At 36.1% G+C, this 16,389-nt stretch overlaps 1 protein-coding gene across 4 annotated transcripts in view; it reads right to left on the reverse strand.

Annotated features, from left to right (window-relative positions):
* Positions 1 to 16,389, reverse strand: part of LOC149572454 (initiation factor 4F subunit (DUF1350)) — a 197,014-nt gene that overhangs the window by 13,373 nt on the left and 167,252 nt on the right. For 2 of the 4 annotated variants that reach the window (XM_089813605.1, XM_089813606.1), the window contains 3 exons: positions 15,295 to 15,410; positions 15,008 to 15,097; positions 14,765 to 14,896 (listed from right to left, as the gene is read on the reverse strand). In XM_089813605.1, the coding sequence (XP_089669731.1) occupies positions 14,765 to 14,896; positions 15,008 to 15,097; positions 15,295 to 15,410 (338 nt within the window). The remainder of the gene's footprint in view (positions 1 to 14,764; positions 14,897 to 15,007; positions 15,098 to 15,294; positions 15,411 to 16,389) is intronic. The other 2 variants (XM_089813607.1, XM_089813608.1) reach the window with 1 other exon arrangement.

The raw sequence follows: 16,389 nt of genomic DNA on the forward strand, positions 1-16,389 counted from the left end.
GTGCTTAAAGACCAAAAAGCACCACAAATTACCAAAGTGCAAGGGAACACAAGGTACACTCCATGAAAAAAAGAATAGTATTAAAGTGAGAAGTGACGGAAAGAAACTTAAAAGATAGGGAGTGGAAAAACTTATAAAGAAATGCAAATGTAAAATAGGTAAAGTGGACCTAACCCTCACTTTAGAGTAATATAATAATTTAGCAGTAAAGCAAGCAAGGACCATAACTTCACAGAGGAAAAACTTGAGGCACAGTCCATACATGAGGAACAAAAGCCCTCACACAGATAGCAAGGAGCCTATATAGAAAGGAATAAGGTTGTACGTAGGCAGGAAGGAGGAGAGATTTGTACATTAAAGGGTAAGGATGTACACAAATGGAGAAAGGAGGGAGCCCATACGTGGAGGAAAAAGGGTGTACAAGGGTGTAGAAGAGTCAAAGCCCATACACAGAAGAGATAGGGCATACACAAGAAAAACACAATATGGAAGCCAATAGCATACAACATCTTGTACGAACAATGCACGTGGGGTGAACCAAAATTCCCTAAGCATACATTGGGTGCAATACTAAGGAGCTCGAGGCGTACCTTGGGTGGGAATAAGGAGATTGCAAAGCATACGTGGTAGGAAATTGGTATGCCTAGGCAGGAAGGAGTACACATAGGAGGGATTGAATGATATACAGTCGAAATAATAGTGCGTACTGCTAGAGTGGGGTTTCCATTGCACCAAAAGACCGATCTTTCAATGCCTGATACAACCACTCAACTTATAGTACACAGGAGGCGGTTAAGCCCTTGTCATGAATCCTAAGGGGAGCATTGAACAAATTTCTAATAATCTCCCCCTCAACGTTACCCAAGGGTCTAAGGTTTTGAACCTGTGACCAAGCTCTGATACCACTCGTTAGAGTGGGGTTGTCGTTGCACCAAAAGGCTGATCTTTCAATGCCTGATACAACCACTCAACTTATAGTACACAGGAGGCGGCTGAGCCCTTGTCACGAATCCCGAGGGGAGCGTTGAACAATTTCTAACATGTACGCCCTTGGCGACCATACGAACACATTGAAGAGGAAGAGAGAAACCACACATCTCATGATGGCAAAAATTTGGTGGAGGGCATTTATAGAGGAAGTGTATCAGACGGTCAAAGGTAGCTTTGGAAACCCTACGAAGGGCAATTGTAAAGTTGGTTATAAGAGGACTGGAGTGAGCAAGAAATCAATCAAAGGTGTGATGACAACTTCAAGAAGAAAAAGAACAATAAAGACACGATGAAAGGGGTTACAACAACTAGTATTACATTCAAAAGGGTCTCTAGTATTAAATTTAGAAACTGGTGGAAAGGTACAATAGACTACAACCATCCATTGAAGGTTGCATTACAAAAGGTTGAGGTAGATAAAATAATTTTCATGCCTATGTTTTATTTAGAAGAATTTCAACCAGATTTAAGACACAGGATGCATGGATACAATAAAAAGATACACAAATCAACAATAGAGTATTTGCAACAAAATATCATAATATCGTATTCCCCAAACAACTTTACTAAAGTGTTTAGGGTCCTAAACAGAGGGCACCGCACAACAAAATCTTTTTATAAGATGAGTCCAAGTGACAAAAAATAGTTGTTGGAGCTTATGTGCACACAAGATTTAAAAGAGAAGCAATGGGAAGGTATATAGAGTAAGAACAAGGATGTGAAGAAAAATTTCATTGTCAACACGGAATTGAGATGTACTATGGACCTAGTAAAAAAGTAAGCTCACAGGGGGTAGTCCAACTTGAGACATTGCCATCTCCATGCTACTGCAAGTGAACGGCTTGAATTGTGGTAGAGTTTACAACTGGGCACAACTATTTTCAAATAGAACAAAGAAGCTCCTACAACTTAAGCATAAGACATTTTGTATGCATCACCACGCAATAGCTCTATTTTTGGATGCAATTCGCACACAAGTAGCACTACAGTATTGGGGTGCATTCATTCTAGCCAGTCAAGTGGAACCATAAAAACATGTTTTATCCTATTGGCTCCACTTAGATGTAGTTTCATCATGAATACTTGAGCCACGGAAGAAGGTGAGATAGGAAACATCTGCATCGAATACAGAGGATGGGAAAAAGAAGATGAGAGTTCAAAGGAAGAGGACATGATTGACATGAGATATCTTCCTCATCAAAGACTGGATGAGGGTGAAATAAGGAGAGCACCCTCTTGTACTAGAGAGGAAGAGACAGTACACAACACATTTGAGGGCATTGAGTTTGTCCCTATATTAGAGGGACCACTACCAAGATCCATATCCAAAACTGCATTAGAAGTGAGGGAAGGTGATGTCTTGGAGGAAACATCACAGAAGGAACACATGGTGTCGGATACACCACTTGGCAGTGGAACTAGCACAACACATGGCAATGAATTTGGAAGTGGCAATGGAAAAGCACGAGAACCCTGAAAGGGTAACCATTGAGCACAGTTGGTACAATTTCACTAAGTGGCAATTGAGTGTCCCAATATGCACTATGGTTGGGCAAGGGTTGACATCTAGGAGTACAAAGTGGAAGGCAATATCTTTTGCAGAATGGGGCGCAAAGAGATTAATGTTCATCCTATCACAACTATCCTCAATTGCGCATCTAGCTCGTAGAAAAAATTTTGCGTTCTAAGGCACGAGACCTGAGCACACATAAGAAGGTTGCCCATACCATCAAGATCACCACTTCACAAGGAGTAAAAACAACAGAGCCAATTGTAGTGAAACCTACGGTACCAACCGGCCTAAGCACATCATCTACCATTATTACCACTACACCCATAGCCACTATAGCAAATCAAGAAGAGATACTTGGGATAGATGTCGAAGTTGACAGCTTGTTGGAAAATTTTCCAAAGGAGGTGGAAGACATACCTCCACCACACTCACCAACCTTGATGATGGAACAGCCCAAGGAGATGGCCCATGTACTAGAGGTGGAGGGCATGGAGGTAGGAAGCCAACAGATGGGAGAACAAGAGAGTGGTAGTACAAATAGCCATATTCCATGATTTGGAGATTCAGAACGATTCCTCGCAAAATTAGAGGCCATGACGAACACCACTTACGAAGTGATTGATCAGGCCAAGGAGTTGGATATAGGATCCATCATTGTGGTAGCTAAGGCATTACTCTAATTCATGAGGAAAGGATGCCATAATGATTTTTGTGAGATTTTAATAGGGCATGAATGGCCAGAGAAAAAAGTCTAAGTAGAAGAATGGAAGGCTCCACACATCCTCAAGACCCACACAAGACACCCAAAGATGATTAACACTATCTCACACATGGAGGAGACATTTCGAGCTACATTCTTTGAGCTCCAAAGAGTCACTTCATAGCGTACCAAAACAGAAAGGGAATAAGCCAAGGTTGCACGATGATAGGGGTGTTAAATTGTAGCTTCTGTCGGATTGAACTGTCCTAGAGTTAATCCTTTCTATGGTTATTGTTAATCATTAATTATGCATACTCTAATAGATCTATATATATATATAGTATGCTCTATATAATATATTGTATGCTATATATTATATATAATGTATTTCTATATAATATAGATATGTTATAATTAATAATGTTTTAATTAATGATTAATTAATATATATAACAATAGAGACATGTCTCTTCACAAGACATGCCTCCTAAAGATATATTTATATATCTTGGAAATCTGCAATTGAAACACATAGAATTACAACAATGATATTACATTTGCAGAGATCCTAAATCTAACAAGGGGTACTTGGGGTATTAAGGGTACCGATATGGGTACAAGTACGGCTATTTTTCAAAATAGGGGACGGGGGTGAGTCGGTATGTCAAACTTTATTTTTAACTATACCTTTATAGTTATAGAAAATCTGAAATTATAAGTCATTACAATGGTTTTTCAAAACAACAATAGTGATAAAGTTTGCAAATGTAATGTATTGTATTCAATTTCAGATTTTCTATATATTTGTAATAATCATATATATAAATGTTTAGATGCATAACAAAGAAGGCAGACTTTAAGCATTAACAAGATTAGTATAATATAAACCTGTGTAAAGTGAGAATATATTTTGGCAAGTCTAAAACTATTATAAATTCCGTCCTAGCAAAAATGGCAATTGAATTTAGAAATTTACTTCAATTAATTGCTTTAATGACATTTGATAATATCTAATGTTACAATGATAATATCATTTCCATATTTGGCATATAACAATGCTTTGTTGAATTGTTGACTTTTTTTCTTTCTCAAGATGCATAGTATTAATCATAGTTCAAAATCTCGTTCTCTGTCACTTATTGACAAGGCAAAAAATAAAGTTCTTGGCAAACATTAGAGATAAATCGGCAACTTCTCAAAAAAATATTTGGAATTTTTGAAAATTACTTAATTTAATTAGAAATGCAATTTTTGCAATTCAATAAGGATGTGCATCTAAAGCATTGAAACACAGAGACTTGCACCCCATTTGAAACCTCAAAGTACTCGTCCCCAAGACATCCCTACACCAAGTGCTTGGAGTACCCAAGTACCCCCCACCTCCGCCATTCCACAACCACAGTGCTGCTAGGATGGGTACTTGAATTTTGATTTTTAAATGTTACTATTGGGTATGTACTCTGCTACTATGTTGAATGTTCCATAGTTCTAGTTCGTGTTGCAATTTTGCTATGTTCAAGTATTTAAATTTGGTGTGTTATACTGGAACATTATTTCATAATGAGCATTTAAAGTTCTATATGTATAGGACACAACACCTCTGCCTACCTCGTCGTCCCACCATCATCCTAAAAATCAAGCCCATTGTCCCACCATCCCTTCATACCCTAGTATCGGTGTTACATTGATCTAAAGAGTTAGTAAATGAGTAAACAAACCAAATAAGCCAATCTAGATATATATTAGTGTAATGTGTAACAAAATTGCATCCTCATGTGGAATGCCAATGGCTCGCAACCATAATTAGATACTCTGAACTCTAAAGCAAACTATAACTAGCAAATTGTGTTTGTAAAAAGATAAGAAAATACAAATGTCTAGTACAATATGAAGCTAATCTACGTATTCCTCTTCCCCTTCCCACTAAAAAGGAAAAGAATTTAAAAAACTTACTTGTGAATATATATTTGCTTGAAAAATCTCTTTGAATCTACTTCAAATCCACTTGTAATCAATCTACAAGGCCACCAAAGACTATTTCTCTCCACCAAAAGCCTTTTCCTCTCCTCCAAACACTAAAAATTGCAAAAAATTCCATTGAATGGGCAATTTGTTGGGCGTTCCAGTTTTACTGGTGCCACCCAAGAGAACCAGTTAAGTTATCATGAGAAGTTTGTAATTTATCGTAGAGAAGTGGCAAACTTATCAGCGAGAATTTAATGTTTTCTTGGTTTGAATTTCTTGCCATAAAACCTTAAGTTTTCTTGTTTTGCAAAACTTCTCACAAGAAGTAGAGATATTTGCAATTTCTCGGCAAGATTTTAATCTATGGTATTAATCAGGTCCATTAATTCTTTGAGAAACACCAAAAACATTGAATTCCTTTGTCAAGCTTTGGAGGGAGGCATGCTTGTAATATCCCTTTCAATTCTAGATTAAATTGTATGATTACTTAACCTGAGAATTTCGTCAAACACTTTGCACACAAGGGATATATTGCAGCTCTAAATTATGTTTTCTTTCTAAATGCCAAACATTAATAAATATGCTTGCAAGGAAATCCAAAACATCTAACAATGAAGATGCAAATGTCTTTTTGTATTTTTTGAAACACAGCATTGGTTACAAATGAGAAAATATGCATCTACAACAATAAGACATTAGGGCAATGTTACTATGATTTTCAATAATATTCTAATCATTTGTGACAACTTTCTGATATAAGAATCTGATATAAATCAGATTACAAGACCTCTACAACTGATTTCTATATCCCTACAGATGCCCTAAAATATTCAGATCTAACCTCAATGCAATGCAAGAATATAAATGAATAGGAACCTGAAACTGCCCAAAATATCTGGATTTTACTGTAGCAAGGGTATTGTAGCAAAAACACTATAGTGATGGCAATGTAGCAGCAATACTATAGCAGTGGCACTACAGCGACGATACTGTAGCAGCGGCACTACAGCGACGATACTGTAGCAGCGGCACTGTTCACCTTCAGCTACAGGATAGTCTTCCAAACTCTTCCAAAATCCTTAACCAAATATCTCAGCCCTACTACAATATGTTTGGGGATTAATATCAGACTTCTTACTTCAAACTTAACTACTAAAATCTGGCCCTAGGCCACAAATTCGACACAATGAAAAGATTGATTTGTCTTCTCAATAGTTGCAACCCTTCAAAGGATCTTTCATCACCTCAGTTATGTGAATCAATGGGAGTGTTTGTTCCCAATGACCAATGTAGCAAACTGCAGAAACCCTTGGCTCCACAAGTTATTAGGCAAAGTATATGGCAACACATTCGATGTACAACAATGAGGGTTCCCTCCATATTTATTCTTTTCCTCCAAGAGGTTGGACTCCTTCTAGAAGAAATAATTATAATATTTAATTTCACTTTCTAGAAGATTCACCCTTTCTTACAATAATAATTAATTGCACTTTAAAGTAATATTAATATAAAGTGCAAATATCATAGGCTATAGGAAGTTCATGGCTGTAGGAAACCTGTAACTGCTAGACATTTGTGGCTACAAGAAGACTAGGACAATAGTAAAAACTGCCTACACGACCCTCTCCTCAACATGTTGGTCTATGAGGGTCCAATTATAGGCAAAACTCCATTAAATCTAAGTGGTAGTGAGAAGGGGACATTACAATCCGCCCTCCTTGAAATTGCTTGTCCTTAAGAAATCTCAACTCTGGATGCTACAAAATTTCCTCATATTCCCAAGTAGCATCCTCAACAAGCAAGTCCTTCCATTTGGTCAAATATTCCCTAATAACTTGTCTCCTCAACTGTTTCCCACTAACATCCAATGTAGCCTCAAGTACTAGAATCAACTTACCCTGGTCATCTAATGGTGGTAGAGTTGTGGAAGGGAGCACACGATGTGCTAATGCCTTCTTGAGGCGTGACACATGAAAAGCATTATGGACCTTACTGTTAGTTGGTAAATTCAACTCATAAGCTACTTAACCCAAATGCCTAATGATTCTTAAGGGTCCATAATATCGTGACTTGAACTTCTCTACACCATTCTTAGCATCAAGTACACCATGTCTGCTACCTCGAATGAACATTTGAGTCTTTTCTAATCTACATATTGCTTCTGTTGGTTTTGTGCTCTCTGAATGTTCTCCTTGAGAGCCTTCATGCTATCTTGATTTTCCTACAACAAAGCTCCAACACTAGCCACTCTACTATTGCTCATTAATAGATCAAGAAGGTTGGGTGCCTCATAACCATACAAGACCATAAATGGTGTCATTTGAATGGAAAGATGGTAGCAATACTCGCATAGATATATCCGCTTAACCCATCCCTTTTTCTGTCCTATAATATAGTTTGTGAAATATCCCTTCTTGGTTAGATCATAACATGGTGCTACATGCCGTGAATATCCATTATCAAATCTGTGGGAAAAACCACATGAGCCCAAAATTCCTCTAAGTTGTGTGAGACTCTCAAGTATAGGCCACTCAATTATTGTCTTGACCTTGTCTAGATCAATACATACTCCCTGTGTGTTGATAATGTAGCCTAAGTACAACAACACTTTGAAATCTAATTCACACTTGGATTCCTTGACATACAAGGATTCTTTGCCAAGAATACCCAAACTTGTCTTAAGATGTGTAATATTCTCCCTCCATGCTTTGTTGTTCATCAAGATGTCATCCAAGAAAACTAGCACAAACCGCGTCAACTGTTGTATGTCTGGATGATAAGTAGATTTTTTCTGCTCCTCATGTATTGGCATCAAAACACAATCTGCTGCCCACTCAACCATGTCATGAAACATGAGTTTTTCCATCCTCCTAAAAGATATAGTCCTGCAACTAGAGTTTGTAAGGGCCTTTAGCACATGGCTCTTCCCATCCATCTGAAATCTTATTTCCATGTCATGAAGTTTAAGGGTAAACTCACCTATGCCATGAAACCATGCCATTCCCAATACCATATCAATATCTCTCATGTTCACCACATTAAAATTTGCCTTAAACTCAAAGTTATTCAAACTCACAGACAAATCTGGAATCTTCCTGTTGCACCTAAGAGTGTAGCTGTCTGCAACCTTCACTCTACTACCCTTAAAGTCCTTTGTTTGTATGTTGCATCTCTCAACCAATTGGACATTAATGAAGTTATGTGTGGCTCCTGCGTCAAGCAAAATAATGATCTGTTTCCCAGCTAAAACTCCATACATCCTAAAGGTTTTGTCATGTGGTATACTAGTGAGACATGCTTCCTATAGCTGAATTGTCTCTTCTTTTTCAGCCTTTTCTTCATCATGTTTTGATCTTACTGCCTCAGACTATTCTTGACCAGATTGTCGATCTGAATTTTCAGATTCAAAATCCTCATAAAATGCACACATAGCACAGTTAGCCTTCCCCTTTGGCCTTAATGGACAGTCATGGTTTGCTGCATTCAACCCTTTGCAACAAAAACACAACTATTTGTGCAAATCTTTAAGTGTTTCTCAATGTAGGGTTGTTGATTCCCCCTTTACCTTTTTCTGAATTTCCCAAAGATGATCTTCAATCCGTTTGTGCATTATGTTATGATGAGGTAATGCTGCAATAATCTCATCCTCCTCCACCTTCAACTGAGTCTCCAAGCTATGAACAACTTCAGCTGCAAATGAAGAACCCTCAAACTGTTCTTGTTTCTTTGTGTTTGGAATAATTACCAAATCCTTTAATCGTCTAAACTCATCAACTTTATTGCTATCATTGGAACAAAGTGCATGTTCAGATTCATTCTCTTTTTGAAACAAGAGTCTTATAATGTTATCCATTCTCTTTTGCCTTGTATGTTGATGAGATTGACCTTCCCTTTGATTTCTTGAAGATGTTGTCTTGCATTGGCAGCCACCAATTTAGCATTTATAGCTTTTTGCAACCATTCATCATTCATTTCTTTAAACCTCTTTACCTCTTTAATGCCAAAGTATGTCAGACTAGCTCTCATATGATTGATATCTTTGTGTTTACTAATAGGTATAGGACTTCCATCAATAAATGACATCATAGTACTTACTTTCTCATTATCACAAGATTCTATTTCACGAGAATGATGGTGCATAACACAATTGTCCTCGAACAAATCACTAATGATATCTTGCCATTGTAAAGCATTACCTTCATCACTTGTAATCAAAACAATAAGGTCTGTTCCACCAAGTAGAGGATCAACCTTCATATCCACCTTAAGAGGCTCAATCAAATGATGAAGTCTTTGTAACTGCCCTTTCCAAAACAATATATCCAACTCAAATGAGTCTGAATCAGAAACATTATGTTGTGTGCTATTATCCATACACATACCCACATCCAAGGAACTGCTGCTATGTACTTCAACGGATAACTCAACTACATGTTCATCTAGCTCGAATTCTTGGGACTCCATGCCAACAACTGAATCTTCAAACTTATTTTTTAAGAGCTGTTTTGAGAAATCATACTCCTCATAACATGAATTTGCAAAATGCAATCCGTCATTAGTACCCACTTCTTGAGTACTACCACGTGACAACTCAAGGATATTGTCCTACACTCCTAGCCTTTGAGGATGCAAGTTTTCATAACTGTTGACATAGAAATCAGAAATGTCTATGCAATATCCATTCATGGCCCTCGTATCTTCAGTGTCAATACCCAAGGTCACTTCCATGACCTCTTGTGAAGCATTTTCTAAGGATGATGTAGATAAATCATCACCCATGGCCGTGATTTTGTTTTCCAAATTCAAACTTGCATGTGTATAAAATTCATCATGTAAACTTTTAGGTACCTTATTGGAAGCAGAAGACATACAATCATACTCCTTTTTCACGGGCCGAAGATTCTGGAAAGTGTCTAGCTTATCAATCCAAGACTAAACTATAACTTTCCTACTTCCATCAAGCATAGGTAATGTGAACCTGCTGGCTGCATGCTTCAGATCTTTGTTTTGATCTCTTGGTCTTTGATCTTATCTCATCTTGTAATGCTCTCCTTTGACTTAGAAATCTGTCAAAGGTCAAGTGTTCCCTAACTTCTGCTGTCAATGATTCCCATTCAACTTTCGTTGCCATAAGATGATCTGCAAATGTTGCCTCTTCTTCTTCGGTATTATCATCTTTAATTTCATCCCTTGGGAAGGTAGGGCATATAGGACTATCAATTATATAGGTGGGAGTTGTTTGTGCTATACTCTTGTCATCATCCAGCACTTGGTTTTGTCTATATTGTGTGTTCATCTATTGTATTGTTATAGTAAGTTTTTGTAAAGCTTCAACTACTTGTTGTTGCTCTGCTACCAAATGTCTAAAGAACTCTCGTGCTTCTCTTGCTTCATTGTCTCCACCACCTTTCCTTTGTTTCTTGCCATCTCTTCTCCTCCCTTGTCACCCATTTCTTCTAAGGGTATATTCTCAAACTGATTTTGCTCTTGTTCTATTCTCTTACGAGTGTAAACCCTAAGTTGACCTTGCTACTGTAGTTACATATGAAACTTCAACCCTTCAAGATGGAAAGATCAAAGTTTTTATACCACTATAATATCCCTTTCAATTCTAGATTAAATTTTTTGATTCCTTAACCTGAGAATTTCTTCAAACACTTTTCACTTAAGTGATATATTGCAGCTCTAAATTCTGTTTTCTTTCTAAATGCCAAACTTAAATAAATATGCTTGCAAAGAAATCCAAAACATCTAACAATGAAGATACAATTTTTTTTGTATTTTTTGAAACATATATCATTGGTTACAAATGAGAAAATATGCATCTACAACAATAAGACATTAGGGCAACACCTGCTATGATTTTCGATGATATTCTTTCCTTTTTGACAACTTTATGATATTCGATTTTGATATAAATCAAATTACAAGACCTCCATAACTGATTTCTAAATCCCTATAGATGCCCTAAAATATTCAAATCTAACCTCAATGCAATGTAAGAATATAAATGAAGAGGAACCTGAAATGCCCAAAATCTCTGGATTTTATTGTAGCAATGGTATTGTAGCAAAAACACTATAGCAGTGGCACTATAGCGACGACACTGTAGCAGCGACATTGTTCACCTTCAGCTATAGGATAGTCTTCCAAACTCTTCCAGAATCCTTAACCAAATATCCCAACGCAACTACAATATGTCTGGGATTAATATCAGACTTATTACTTCAAAATTAACTCCTCGAGTCTAGCAGTAGGCCACAAATTCAAAACAATGAAAAGACTGATTTGTCTTCTCCAATAGTTGCAACCCTTCGGAGGATCTTTCACCACCTCAGTTATGCGAATCAATGGGAGTGTTCGTTCCCAATGACCAATGTACCAAACTGCAGAAACCCTTGACTCCACAAGTTATTGGGCAAAGTATATGGCAACACATTCGATGTCCAACAATGAGGCTTCCCTCCATATTTATTCTTTTTCTCCAAGAGTTTGGCCTCCTTCTAGAAGAAATAAAAAAAATCTTTAATTTCACTTTCTAGAAGATTCACCCTTTCTTACAATAATAATTAATTGCACTTTAAAGTAATATTAAAAATAAAATTAATATAAAGTGCAAATATCATAGGCTACAGGAAGTCCGTGGTTGTAGGAAACCTGTAACTGCTAGACGTTTGTGGTTGCGGGAAGACTTGGACAATAAGAACTGCCCACACAACCCTCTCCTCAACGCCTTGGCCTATGAGGCTCCAATTATAGGCCGAAGTCCATTAAATTTGAACGCTAGTGAGAAGGGGACATTACAGTGTAAATGTTTTGTAGCTTCAATTGGATAAACATATAAGTCAATACTAATATAGATACACACACACACACACATATATATATTAATATGAGATAAAATTTATATATGTTCATTATATATGAGAAATAAATTATATATCTAAGTATTATTATATTAGAGGAAATTACTATAATGATTAATGAAATATATAAATATATATAACTATAATTAAATTGTCATTATATTTATAAATAGACATGTCCCATGAAGGGACATGCCTCTTCTTGGATTATTCTCCATGTATAAATATATTGGGTTGTTGCCTTTGGAAAATATATAACAAACAAGCAATATTATTACAATTGCAGTGATCCTGAAAACTCTAACATGCTATCAAAGCTAAGTTGCAAATATAAGGGATTTAAACTTAAAAAGGCAAAAGATATTCTAAAAATCTGATAGATATGTGTGCAAGGTATGCCACTAGGGTTTCTAGAGAAACAAGAATCTATAGATGGACAGGCACAGGCACAAAGTCCCTTGGAAGCTCTTGAAATTACCCACGACTGAGATTAGAAAATGGGTATATGCGTGCCCTGACCCAACGCACCTTTGCAATGATCCCTACCATGCTCTTTGGTGACTTGGTTGGCACCAAGAAACACTTCAAGAGAAAACACGACATTGAGAAGCATTGGAAGTGTGAGACGTGCTCCAAGGATATGTTGTTCAGTCCTATTACAAAACCCACCTCAAGATCTGTGGCACCAAAGGCCATTCTTGTGATTGTGGCTGAATCTTTTTCAAAGTGGAAAGCTTCATAGAACATCATAATGTCCCTTTCTTTGGTAACTCAGTAAACTAGAACAATTGCTAATTTCTAGTTCCTTATTTTGCCAAATGATTAATATTGGAAGATATATAAATCAGGAATTGTCATTTTCCTCATGTATTCCTTATATCTGAAGGATGTATTCAACTTCCCACATGAATTTCTTGCATTAATATATTGGAACTGGCAACAATATTCCTCTTCTTAATGCCTTCTCTAATTCTTACTTGATACCTCTATCTTCCTTTGCTAAGTTGGTAGCCATTTTGAACTCCAGAGAAGATAGACCAGTCACTATTCCTTGTGTTTGTTTTAACCCCGTAATCTCCCAACTGAGTGCGTACAGATTATGTAATAGAAGGTTATATTTCTATATTTATATTCAAATTGCTCTACCAATCTAAGTCAAGGCTCTTCAATAGGAATGGGTGTTTCTTGTTTGTTCTCCTTCGTTGATTGAATATTCCTTAATTCCTCTTCAAAACAGATTCCTCTTATCTGTTGAGTGAAAGTAGCGGAGCATTGCATACGATTTTGGTGTGTATCCACTGTGATTATGTCCCCTTTATGAGTTTTCTTGCTCGTATTACTATTCTTAAATTCAATTATGTCTTCCATATGATGCCAATCCTTCATTACGTATAGTGGAACGCTTTATCATAAAAATATAAGAATTGTATTCTCTGTGGTCTGCTTCTCGACAAGTCTCTAATTCCTCTATCTTCTATTGATATTCTCGGGGTTTTCAATTTGTTTAGTTTGGGGGTCCAATTTGAGTCCAAGTCACAAATCAGTTTTCCAAGTCTGAGACAAGTCTTGTAACATTGGAAAGAACAAGCAAATGAGCATGCCAAAATTATAAACGTCATTAAGATTCTTATCTAAAACCAAAAATATACACAAGATGAATGGAATTGGAGATTGGAAATCAGAAACTTGGACAATCCTCAAGCCATGAAGTAACTTTTGACTTGTCAGTATTTTCTTCCTAGTCAATGTCTCAAATTTTGTGTGATTTTGCCAGGCCTCTACACTTAGGGAACCATCAAACATGGATGGTATGAGAGGTATTAAGAGAGGTGCCAAGCTTCCTCCCTGAAACTGAGTTATAACCTCTTCGACCTACCTTACAAGGAATTTTTGTATGAATCATTCTATAAATGGCATCACCAAAATTTCAACGATCCCTTTCATGGTGATTGTTGAAGATGATATCCCTTCTTCTGCCAAGTCTAATGCAAACTATAGCCATGTTCTTCATCAACCACCTCAACATACTTCTATTGGTGGTTCTCTTTTTAAGATGGAGCCGTCCATTTGTAGATTTTTTCCTAATGCATGGTTCTGTATATACCATATACTAAGTTTTGTATTTACTTATTTGGGTTCTCCCCGTCTTATCATGTTTTTGCTAACTAAATTACATATAGGTCTAATTTAAGATAATTATTTTTGTTATTGAAATCCTTATAGCACCCTTGATTAATCATTGTAATTTGTTGTACTCCTAAGCCCTACTAACTTTGTCATTTTGTGGACATTAATGTATTCTCTTTCTTTCGTTTGAAACTAGAGCTAATGTGTCGTCTTTCATCACAATGGTTCATATCTGTCTCAATAGTTCAAATCTATCTTTCTTTGTTTCATCACAATGGGTCAAATTGCAATATTCCTTATCTCAAGTGTTGATATAGGGGAACAATCTCAATTGAGTTGAGTATTTGTTTCTTAAACAGTTATGATCATTATTATTTAGATCCTTTTAGTGAGGTGAATCATTGCATAATGCAGAAAATAATGATTAAAAGAAGCAAAATGTTTTTTAAGAACTGATTAGGAATCATACTTCATTGAAAGAGTGTAACAACCAGAAGTTGTAAGCATCCCCTTCATGAACCATAATTGATAATACACTTTTAAAACAATATCCATGGAGATAAGATAAGATAATAATATTAATGTCCATGATATGATGCTTACCTGTCCACATGGTGTGAGATGAGTTCCATTCACCACTAGTTTAGATAAAATGCCACCGATTTCATCAACACGAGGTCTTAAGATTTCCTCAAGTTGGTCTGTTTCATCAATAGCGTCAAAGCTGAACTTAACCTGCATTTCATCATCAAAATCAGAAGGAAAGCAACATATGTGAAAGTAAATATCTATCTTAAGAATATTAAATTTTAGTTTCAGGGTAGGATATGATTGCAAAAATTATACCAGCAATGTCCTTAGAACTCGATAACAATTCCTAATGGTTTCCCGATTCTCTGAAGGTGTTGGTGTAAACTCTGACGTGCCTTGAGTGATCTAAGCATGTCATGACTATGACATAATTTCAGGAAATTGAATATCTAGCAACTTGCTTATAGAAGTGCTATAAAGGAATCAATCAAATAAAAATATTTTCCTTTATTTTGTCAGAGATTCAAGTATGAACTGAAACCTTTTACAGACAAGAAGAGGACTCACCCAAAAAATAACATTCAGTATATCATAGAACTCACCTGATTCATGACTGAGGGTAGTTGCTCACTAAATCTAGTTAATGATAATATTGCTTCTGGGTCATATTGTTCAAGCATTGGCCCCGCAGCTTCTATCATTGTCCTTAGAGCATCTCCTATGAAGGTAAATTTTTCTGTCTAGTCAACAATCTTGCAGCATAATATTTTTGATAGAAATTCTAGAATGTGTTACAAAAAAAAGTCTTTACCATTATATGAAATAAGAAACTAAAACTTCCAATATTTGAAGTCAAAACAAGCACAAAATTATGACTTCTACAAATAAAACTAAGAGAAAAAACACAAACTTGAAGAGATTATAAAATGCAGAAGAAAAGAAATTAGAGAAGAAAAGTCAAACAAAAGAGAATAAATGATGAAGGATCTAAAAAAAGAAGCTTTCCAAATTGTTGTTATCAACTATAGAGAGTTAGAATCAAATATTTCCAACAAGTTTTTTATAATGTCCCCGCTATTAGGGTTATCTTGGGACAAGTATTACCTGCAAAATAAATGTCAGAATCAAACAATAAAACCTCCAAATATACTATTCTACCCTCTAATTTAACCCCAAACCTTAAAGATGTCTCCAGATCAGGAATTACTAACCCTCTTGAGGATCTCCTAGTTCTGAATGGTACATCATCAATTCTAGTACCATCCCTGGTTACTTCTTTGTCTTCTTTGGAGTGCTCCCTCTAATGTCCTCTCTAGAAGAGATAACCTATGTCCAAGGCCCTTATCACATGTGCATATATTGACATCAATAGAATATTTTGGCCCATGGAGATTATACATGTTGGTCACATGGAGAATATATCAAGATCTCATACCAACATTATAGGAATTATCGAAATCCTTGTCACTACAGCCAGATGGAGATTATATCAACCTCTCATACTAATACTATAGAAATAATATTAATCTTTGTCGTGCCAATCAGATGGAGATTATAGTACTCTATTCAATTTATTTTATTAACTATATGTATCTAACCATACACTTTTAATTAAAAATATCCTTTAACTAATAATAAGATGATGCTTATAATTAACGAATCTTACCATTTAATAATATAAACAATTCCTCTTAAAT

The sequence above is a fragment of the Cupressus sempervirens genome, chromosome 2 (assembly GCF_028749045.1).
Source record: "Cupressus sempervirens isolate cs-2001-9-10 chromosome 2, ASM2874904v1, whole genome shotgun sequence".
Lineage (NCBI taxonomy): Eukaryota > Viridiplantae > Streptophyta > Pinopsida > Cupressales > Cupressaceae > Cupressus > Cupressus sempervirens.